The sequence below is a fragment of the Myotis brandtii genome, unplaced genomic scaffold (genome assembly GCF_000412655.1).
Source record: "Myotis brandtii unplaced genomic scaffold, ASM41265v1 scaffold316, whole genome shotgun sequence".
NCBI classification, from domain to species: Eukaryota; Metazoa; Chordata; class Mammalia; order Chiroptera; family Vespertilionidae; genus Myotis; species Myotis brandtii.
Genome location: NW_005362116.1, coordinates 330,969 through 340,933, shown reverse-complemented (window position 1 = coordinate 340,933; position 9,965 = coordinate 330,969). Strand labels below are relative to the sequence as shown.

Below are 9,965 nucleotides of genomic sequence, written 5' to 3'. Positions count from 1 at the left end.
AGGTGCTGATGCAGGGGGACCAAGCCTGCTCTGCCCGGGCTGGGTGGGCAGGCAGTGCTGATGGATCCAGGCTCCTTGGCTGGGATGGGTGTTGGGGTGGCGTGTTTGTGAGCCTCAGTTTTCCAAGAGCCTCTCGAATTTGGGATTGATGAAGGAGAAGCCAGAGAATGCTGTTTGGTCCATGGAGTCAATGAGGTTCTTGTCGCTGTAGGAGAGGCGCGGCTTCTCATTCAGGAAATCCTGGTCGAAGTTGCTGTAGTCTCCAGGGGACTTCTGTAGGCACAAGGTAGGGTGGGTGAGCGGGGCCCAAGGGGCAGCCTTCCAAGGTTCCCACACACCTCGGACACCGTCGGGCTGGGCAGGCCAGAGCTGTCCTTCGCAGGACCAGAAAAGGGAGTCTTTCCCGCCAGCCTGAGAGGCCCAGCCAGAAGTGGCCGCTGTTTCCCAGGGCAAGGGAAGCCAGCAGGGAGCCTGCGCCCGGGCCAGGAAAGGGCAGCATGTCCTGAGCAGCGTCTGGCAAACTGCAGCCCAGGGGCCAGGCCCCGTCTGCCACCTGTCTCTCAGCTCGTGTTAGTCCCACAAGCTAAGACTGGCTTTTATATTTTTCAATGTCTAGGAAAAAACCAAAAGCAGAATAATATTTCATGACATGAAAATGAAATGAAATTCACATGTCAATGTGCATAAAGCTTTTTGCTTTTAAAAAATATGTTTTTATTGATTTGAGAGAGAGGGGAAGGGAGAGGGAGAAAGAGAGAAACATCGATGCATCAACATCAATCAGCTGCCTACTGCACACCCCCTTCTGGGGATTGAGCCCGCAATCTGGGCATGTGCCCTGAATGGGAATCGAATCCAGGACCTCTTAGTACATGAGTCAATGCTCAACAACTGAGCCACACCGGCCGGGCAATAAAGTTTTATTAGTACATGACCACACCCACTCATCGACATATCACCTATGGCTGCTTTGAAACCATCTGGCCCGCAAAGCCTAGAGCAGCGGTCACCAACCTTTCAGACCTCACGGGCCGCCAGTGGTCCGCGGCCCACCGGTTGGCGACCACTGGCCCAGAGTATTAACTATGGGGCTGTTCACAGGAAAAGCTCGCCAGTTCTGCCTCTGAGGACACAGTGAAATGGTGACAGAGATCTTAAGCTGGTGGCCTCAGGCCAAACCGAGCTGGCAGCAAGTACATCATTTTGACTAGCAGTGGGTTTTAACGGCCTTTGAGCCAATATTTTTAAATTGGGCAATTTGACATAAAAACCCAGATTTCTGGTCTTTTGGGCCCATTTCCGGGCCCATCCTCTCCTGGCGCTGAGGCCTGCTTGGGCCACTCGCCACAGGCCCACCCTTTCCACTGACGAGCTGTCAATTGGCACCCCGCCTGAAATCTGTAGGCCCGTCTCTCTTTCTGTCACAGCGGGTCTGAGAGCAGGCTGCTGGTTCTCCCGCAGCCGGCCTCGCCTGGGAGCGACGTGCCCAGCCCAGGAGGCACCAAGTTTGAGCAGTAAGTGCTCTGCGACCTCCAGGCACAATGATGGACACATCACCTCACACAGGCTGTCCAGCGGGACAGCGCGTCCTGACGGAGGAGGGGACGCAGAGAGAAAAGGAGTGGGAAGGTGGAACTGTGACCAGAGAAGGGCCATTGAGTCCGACTCCCGAGGGGCTCGGGGTGCTCAGAATTCTGGCCCCAGCCTTTCTCCGCTCTCCTGCTGGCTCCTTGGTGGCCTCTGCGGATTCAGGGCCTTCGTGTGAATCACCCCTCCTCTACCTGAAACGCCTCCCAGATACCCCCCCAGTCCCACTTCCTCTCAGATGCACGCCTTCTATGCATTCTGGGCTCCTGTTGACAGACCCCGCCTGATGACAGCTGATCACGTGTGGCCTTGTAACAGCTCTTAGCTCTTGTCCTGTTGTGTCATATCAGGAATGGTCATCTGTGTTCCAGTTTCTTATCTCTGTGGAGCTGGGCCTCCTCCAGCTCTGGGACTGGGCCTCCCACTTTGCTGAGCAGCTCAGCACCATCTGCACCCAACAGGCACTCAGCGTTTCCAGTATTGATTGGAAATGGATTGGATGGATAGAGGGACGGAGGAAAGGAAGCCTTAACCCTGATTCCCCTGCACACAGCGGCACTAAAAAATGTAGGTAAAGGAAGGGCTGGATCCAGAGTTTCCAGTGTTTGTTGAATGACTGAGTGAGGGAGAGAGGGTGAGGCTATCAGGGTAGAGGCTGTGACTGAATGTGCCAGGGAGGACGGGGAAGCAGGTTTGCTGGAAGGAGAGGGAGGAGAAAGCAGGTGAATGACACAGGAGAGAGGAGGGCAAACGAGGTGCCCACCCGGAAGGCAGCGGGCAACACGGAGCACATGGCCCCTACGGAAGGAAGCTGGGTCACGTACCACTTTGGGCTTGAAGGGCGGCTCCACCTGACGCTTCTCCAGCAGGGTCCAGTTGATGGTCTTGAAGAAGGGGTGGGTTTTGATGTTCCCAGTCACTCCCAGCCTCTTGGCTGGGTCTCTTTCAAGCAGCTGCAACCCAGCAAGGGCCCCGGTTAGCACCCAAGAGCGGTAGGGAATTGGACCCTCAGCACACACCCAAGCAGACCCAGGGCACCCGGCAGCGTGGCTCAGCCCAGTGCTGCTGCCCAGGCCACTGGAGCTGAGGGTATTGTCTCTGGCTCCCAGGTCCCCCCAAGACCACAGGCTGTGGATGGGGGCTGCCGGGACTTGAGTAAAAGCAGGGGCTGTTTACTGAGTGTTTGCTGTCTGCCTGGCACAGACCGGAGCATCACACATTTATGATTTCTTCCAACAACTCGGGTTCCTGCATAGCTCCATTGTGCAGATAAGGAGACAGACTGAGCGTTTAGCCTCAGGTCTGTCTCCTGACCTAACTCACAGTCACCATGACAGGCCGATTCAGTGCCGGCTACTCAGACAGGAGCTCCGGCGAATGCGACGAGAGAGCAACCCCCGACACGTCAGGACCGGAGCGTCAGTGAGGCTCCTGGCATTCCCATGACCCCATATTTACCGGTTCCTGCCCCGAGCCAGCCTCGCCCAGGCCTCCCACCTTCTCTAGGATATCCTTGGACTCCTTGGTGATCCAGCGGGGATAATGCGGCGTGTCCACACGGATGGACTCGAAAAGCTCGTCCTCATCGTCACCGTGGAAGGGGGACTGGCCAATGAGCATCTCGTAGAGCAGGACTCCGAAGGACCACCAGTCCACGGAGAAGGAGTACTTCAGGCCCTGCAGGATCTGGGCAGGAGAAGGTGCGGGAGCTGAGGGGTGGGAGCAGGAGCCCGGCCAGGCCTCCTCACCCTCCTGGCTGGTGCAGACATCATCATCTCAGGGAGGCCCTCCTGGCTCCCCCTGTTGAGATGAGGTGTCTGGGCTGAAGGCTGGGCGGGTGCCAGCTCACCTCGGGGGCGATGTAGTCAGGGGTACCGCAGAAGGTGCTGGCCTTCTTATCCGAGAATATGTTCTCTTTGCACATCCCGAAGTCGGCGATCTTGATGTGGCCGTTCTGGTCCAGCATCACGTTGTCCAGCTTGAGGTCCCTGAGGGGAAAGGAGAGGGAGGGGTCATCAGGAGTCAATTCTGCTCCTGACCCAGCTCCCATTTTCAGTCCCATAAGAACCCTTCCCACGCGGACCAGGGCAGGAGGAAGAGAAAAGGCAGCAGGAGAAAAAGAGGCACCAAAATAGGTGCTGTGGGCGAGACACCCACTGTGTGTTACAGGCTGGGCACACGCCGACCTGCTTTCCCAGCCCCAAAGGAATCTCAGAGAGGCCATGTCACTGGCCCAGGGTCGCCTCACTGGTTGCCGTGGAAGTGGCCCTGGGTTCAGCTCTGTGTGACTCCACAAGGGCAGGGACCGTATCTACTTTACGTAGTTGGTTGTTTGAATAATTTATGCACATGGTAACAAGTACCAGAAAAAGGTGACCAGCACATACAGTCCACCCTCCACTCACCTTGATGGCCAGGCCCACCCTAGAGTGAGTCTAGGTATGGCCAAAGCTCATAATAAACCCTCACTGGTTTGGCTCAGTGGATAGAGCGTTGGCCTGAGGACTGAAAGGTCCTGGGTTAGATTCCAGTCAAGGGCACATGGCCGGGTTGTGGGCTCGATCCCCAAAAGGGGGCATATAGGAGGCAGCCAATCAATGATTCTCTCATCATTGATGTTTCTGTCTCTCCCTCTCTCTTCCTCTCTGAAATCAATAAAAACATATATTTTAAAAAAAAGCTCATTATAATACCCATCTTACCTCACCTTTTAAAACGTGAGCCCTAATATGCAATATACACTGTCCCATGGCTGGCTATCCACCTGACAACCTATCCTGACTTCACCCCACATTAGGGCACAGAGCATGGCCGAGACAGAGAGACACCAGTGTGCGAGAGACATATCGATTGGTTGCCTCCTGCTCGTGCCCCGACTGGGGCCGGGGATCAAACCTGCAACCAAGGTACATGCCCTTGACTGGGAATCAACCCGGGACCCTTTTGTCCTCGGGCCGGTGCTCTCACCACTGAGCCACCGACCCGGCGGCCTCAGCCGTTGATGAGTGCACAGTAATCTGCTGTCGGATAGGATCGTATTCATTGGGTGGGAATTTGTGGAACCAGTTCCTATTGGTGGAAGCTGAGAGTGCTCCGATGGCTTCAGCACCGAGGTGACTGCACCGAGGGAGCCACTGTGCCACTCGGTACCGGGCTCCCGCCAATGGGCCGAGTATGGAGTGGGCAGTGAGTTCCCAGCCTCTGGAGCCATGCCAGCCTCAGCTGAGGGGCCACCAGGAATCCTAGCTATGGAGCAGGAGGTTTAGGCAAATACCTAGTTAAACACTGACTCCAAGTGGAGATGGGGCCATAGCCGGGCGGACTCCACTCAGAGCGTTTCAGAGGACATGATGGGTTCAAGCTTCCCTTCCTGAAAGCTGCCCACACTCCCACACCCCCACACCCCCGCTCCCTATCACCCCGTACCTATAAATGATCCCTTTGCTGTGTAGAAACTGGAGTCCACAGATTATCTCAGCAGCATAAAACCTGGATATGAGAGAGAGACAAAGTGTTCTGGAATTTCTGCTGACCAGCCCTTGCTTCTCCCCGGTCCCTCATCCCCACCTCCAGGGGCAGGAAATGCTGCAAATAACTCCATGGACAACCTGGGCCTGATCGAGCACATCTTGTATCAGGCAAGTGGAGGCTAGCAGCCAAGGCAGGAAAGAAAATTATGAAGGAAATGCTCCAAATAAGACAATTTTCTGTAAGAATGGATGCATTTATATTGATGTACATATGTATGTACATGCATGCGCGCGCACGCGCGCACACACACACGGTTAGGGGGTGCATGCTAGCCTTGGGGTCACACCAGCTCCTGTGTTGTGCAGGATCACCGAGTGTGAGGCTGCCCTGGCTGAGGTCCAAGGAGGGGACAGGAGCCAGCATGTCTGTGCTGTGCACCCAGCCAGAGCTCACCCACCACCCAGGTGTCCCATACGGTGGGACCCGGCTACCCCCAATTTCTCCACCCAGCTCTAGCCCAGCGTGGCTTCTCCAGGGAGAGGGAACAGTGAACGGAGGGCAGACCGGCAGTGGCTCTTCCCCCGACAGGGCCCGTACTTACATGGCCCGGTACAGCTCAAAGCGGCCTTTGTCCTGGATGTGGTACATCAGGTCCCCCCCATTGAGGAACTCCATCACGAAGAACAGGTGCTCCTGGGGTGGGGAGGGGGGTGAGCAGAGGCACAGAAAGGGGAGGGCCACTGCCCTGGGGGACGTGAGAGGGGGAGACACGGCCCTGCCCAGGGAGTATGAGGCGGGGACACGACCCTGCCGTAAGGGGCTGAGTGGGAGGCTGCGGGGAGCGGTAGCTCTTGCGGCAGTGACAGTGGGAGGCCCCGCACCTTGGTCTGGAAGGTGCAGTAGAGGTGGGTGAGGAAGGGGTTCTCCCAGGCGAGCGCCAGCACCCGCTTCTCCACCATGGTGCACTCCACATCATCGTCGATCAGAACCACGTCCTTCTTGAGGGCCTTGATGGCAAAGAACTCCTTTTTGCCCTTCAGCTCCGCAAGCAGCACCTGGCGGGTGGGTGAGTGGGGCTACTGAGCAGGACAGGCCCGGGCCCAGGGCCAGGGCACCAGAGCCCCACCCGACCAGGTCCCTGGAGCTGCCTCAGGGCCACTGTCCCCTCACCTTCCCGAAGCTGCCTTTGCCCAGGACCTTGTGGAAGGTGAAGTGCTCGATTTTGCACTTGGAGCTGCCCTCCCAGATCTTGCCGTAAGTCCCAGAGTCTGCTGGAGAGATGGAGATGGCACTTCAGACTCAAGTCTCTGGCTGTGGAGTCCCCTCCCCTGGGACCCAGGGGTGGGCTGGGTAGGGGGCCTCAGAGAGGAAGGGGCTCCTTTCCCAGGGTGGTGGGAGGGAGGCCGGGTCCCATCCTGGGCCCTAGTGGGAAGTAGGGACTTTCCTGGGGAAACAGGCCCTTTACCTAGGGAAAAATTTCCCATGAGTTCTAGTTTTTTCTCAAAATTCTGGTAGATCCCAAAAGGCTCTGCAGACTCCGTCTCTGGCTTCCGAGGGGTTTTCTGGAAAAGGGGTGGCAGTTGACGGGCCAGACGGTTGGCCATACCAATGCGGGACCCCCAAGCAGTACACACACACACACACACACACTCACACACACTCACACACACTCTGCCCGCGGCACAGAGACGCCTGGGTGGTCTGGAAGGCAGTTAATTACAAACAAAAATTTTGTAAATTGGATACCACCTTCCCAACCCGTTACTCAATAGATGTTTGTGTTGTCTCCACTTGTGATTGACTCTAGAGTTTTACCTTAAAGTTTTGTGGCATCCCTTGAGCCCCACCACATCCAACACACGCAAAAAACATACACACCAAGGCTTTGTTTCAAGTGCTTCAACCTTGCACCCCCCCACCCCCAGGTTCACGCTCAAGCACAGAACTGCTGGAATAACTGATTTCTAAGGGGGTAAGCCACCTCCCTCTGCTGCCTAATCCTGGAGCTGGACCTTCCAGAAGTGGGGTCTGTGGCTCCCCAGGAGAGGGTGTGAGCCCTCATCCCCAACCCCATGGCCCTCTGTCCCGGGTTCCCACGGCGCTGCCCACCTGGGTGACTTGGTTCAACGCTTCAGCCAAGAGCTTCTGGTTGATGCCACAGAGGTTGGCAACCTTCTTCTGGCACTTATGGTGCACGTTCATGCCACAGTCTGGGGCGAGGGAGAAGCAGGCCCGTCAGGCCCCTGTCCAGGCAGGGCAGCCAGCAGGCCCAGCCAAGGGCAGGGAGGCGTGGAGGAGAGGACGGGGGGGGAGGAGGGCTTTGGTGGGGGCTGCTGGGTTTCCTGTCTTTCGAAGAAAATGTATCTAAAGCCACTTCAAATCTTTCATTATTTAAAGAAGAAAAAAATCAAAGATATGGGACCTAATTCTGACCCTTCAAAGAATGTGTGGGCCGACCTAGACAAGTCCCCTTTCCTGCAGGGATCTCCCGTTTCTCCTCTGCGTTTGGGGAGCACCTGCTCTGCAGCAGTGACTCTCTGGGTCTTACTCTACGAGCCCCATGTGACACTTGCGTTTGCAGAGCTCACAGAGGTGGGGCCTCCTGTCCAGGGGTCACACAGCAGGTAAATGGTAGAGCCAGTCGGGCCAGTGGGGAGGGCTCCCCAAGGCCTCCCCATGTGAAATCCCCCAGCGAGAGGGCAAAGGCAGCATCAGTTAAGTGGAGTTTATGGGGTCCAGTGGGTAGGCACAGCTGGGAGTATCCCCTATTCCCCCCCCCCCCTGCCCCCGCAGCCCAAGAGCTGGTGGCACGCACCTTCACACTTTAATCCCTGCTTCACCAGCCCCCACAGCAGGCTGCCACAGTGGTCACAGAAGGTGGGGCTCATGTAGTTGTAAACCTTGAACCGGTGCGGCATGTCGATGTTGAACCGTTCTTTCTGGAACTGGGGTAGAGGGATCACAGGTCAAGGGTCACAGGGCAGCTCCAGCCCCTTCCTCAACCCCTAGCTCTCCCCCAACCCCATGCATGGCAAGATGCCAATAGGACTCCACTGGGGACTGGGCAACCCTGAGATCCAAGGAAGGAACAAGAAAAATGGGGGGATGGGCGAGCCCCACAGGGAAGAGAGAGGGAGAGCCCAAGCCCTTCCCACCAGGCCAAGCCCCCCAGACCCCCAGATCCCCGCCCTGGACCCAGCCTCACTATGGTGTCCCGGCTATTGGTCGCGGTGCCGGTGCACCGGCCGATGATCTTGTCGATGCATTTCTTGTGGATGGCGGCGTTGCATTCTTGAGGAGGCGCAGGCCCAGGCGGGGGATGGGAAGGCACCGGGAAGGGCAGAGTCTGTGAGCAGGCCCAGTCCAGCCCCCTACACAAAGCCACTGTTCTCCCAACCGCCCACACCCTCACCCCACAGAGGCCTCGGCCCAGAGCTTGGTTTTTCTCTCCTCCTGCCAGCCCTCGAAGGAGGGGCTGAGAAGGATGGGGCAGGAGGATGGCCGATCTGGTGGATCTCAGAGTTTAGGAAAGGGTTTAGGAGTCCCGATGGGCAGGGAGGGGGGCAGAAGTGAGGGGCATGGGGGATTGCAGTGAGAGAACTGGAGGCAAGGGAGCCCCCTCTCCTATGCGCCAGGACAGCAAATAGCTCCTAAGCGCTCTCTCGTGCACATGCATACACGGACAGATGCACCCTAACTCAGACAGACAGACATATACACACAGCATGTGCAATCATGACAAGGCTTCTTACATAGAATGCTTACCATGTGCCAACCACACTTAAAACACAGCTCTACATATTTTATCCCTCTTGATCTCCACAATGGCACTATTATCCCTATTTTATAGATGAGAAAACTGAGGCACAGAGAGGTTAGGTAACTTTGCCTAAGGCCCTACAGCTAGGAAGTGGTACAGCCAGATTCAAACCCAGGCAGTCTGGCTCCAGAGCCTGTGTCCATAACGACTAGCCCGCACTGCCTGGTGTATGCACCCTCGTGGAGAAAGGTGTGCTCATCCGTGGGCACCGAGATGCACACACATCTAACAGAAGCACACGTGCAGCCAGGGGCGTGCTGGTCAAGGCCTGACAGCCTCTCTGGGGGAAAAGGGGCCGGATGCCCAGCAGGGGCTGAATTCTCTGTGAATTCTCCACTGTGACCTGTTTCAGGCTACCAATGTGATGTCACTGAGTGCAAAGAGTTAGGAAGAGTTACGCAGAATGGGCTTCCTGAACTGGAGCGAGCCAACTCCTGCACTCACTGAACAGAGCTATCGTTCCCACGTGCACACACTGGAGACACAGGCTCTCCTGTGACCACACCCAGGCACTGCGAGGCACACATGCACACACATGTGCATACAAACCAGATTGTGGAGACACTTACGCCTACATTTGTAGCCTTGCTTGTTGAGACCCCTGAAAGGCAAATCCCCAGGCAGGGTTAGAAGGGGGGGCTCTGGGTGTGGCCCTCCCTTCCTCCAGCCCCCTGGTGGGCACAGCCAGCCCTCACCAAACAAATTCTTTGCACACAGAACAGAAGGTAGGCTGCCCGAAGAAGGTGGCGATGAACTCGTGGTTCTTGATGTAGTGGATCTTGGCCTGTTTAATGGCTCCACGGCGGTTCATTGTTGGGAACATGGATTCGTCTTCACCCCGCAGAGACTGCTTGCAATCTGGGGGCCATGGAATGGTGAGGTCAGCCACAGCCACAGGGGACAACCCGCAGTCCCTCCCAGGTGGCCATGGACAGATCAGTGATGGGGGCTGCTTCTCTACACCTCTGTCCTGGCTCTGGCCTCTGAACCTACACCCCCAGCCCAGGTAGGGCAGGTCTTACCTCCGTCTTCCAGGAAATACTGCACAGACATCAACACCTTGGCCTGGGGTTGCAGGTCCAGCTGC

General features: G+C 56.7%; 1 protein-coding gene across 2 annotated transcripts in view; it reads right to left on the bottom strand.

The window, feature by feature from the left end:
• Positions 1–6: 6 nt before the first annotated feature.
• The window catches only part of PRKCD (protein kinase C, delta), a 26,719-nt gene continuing 16,760 nt past the window's right edge, over positions 7–9,965 (bottom strand). Inside the window, exons 4-18 of one of the 2 annotated variants that reach the window (XM_005870294.2) lie at positions 9,901–9,961; positions 9,574–9,736; positions 9,448–9,479; positions 8,264–8,349; positions 7,874–8,003; positions 7,168–7,268; positions 6,524–6,620; positions 6,229–6,329; positions 5,940–6,113; positions 5,660–5,751; positions 5,014–5,076; positions 3,437–3,575; positions 3,085–3,273; positions 2,412–2,540; positions 7–273 (exon numbers count right to left, since the gene is read on the bottom strand). In XM_005870294.2, the coding sequence (XP_005870356.1) occupies positions 115–273; positions 2,412–2,540; positions 3,085–3,273; positions 3,437–3,575; positions 5,014–5,076; positions 5,660–5,751; positions 5,940–6,113; positions 6,229–6,329; positions 6,524–6,620; positions 7,168–7,268; positions 7,874–8,003; positions 8,264–8,349; positions 9,448–9,479; positions 9,574–9,736; positions 9,901–9,961 (1,716 nt within the window). In that variant the 3' untranslated portion in view covers positions 7–114. The remainder of the gene's footprint in view (positions 274–2,411; positions 2,541–3,084; positions 3,274–3,436; positions 3,576–5,013; positions 5,077–5,659; positions 5,752–5,939; positions 6,114–6,228; positions 6,330–6,523; positions 6,621–7,167; positions 7,269–7,873; positions 8,004–8,263; positions 8,350–9,447; positions 9,480–9,573; positions 9,737–9,900; positions 9,962–9,965) is intronic. The other variant, XM_014542939.1, reaches the window with a different exon arrangement.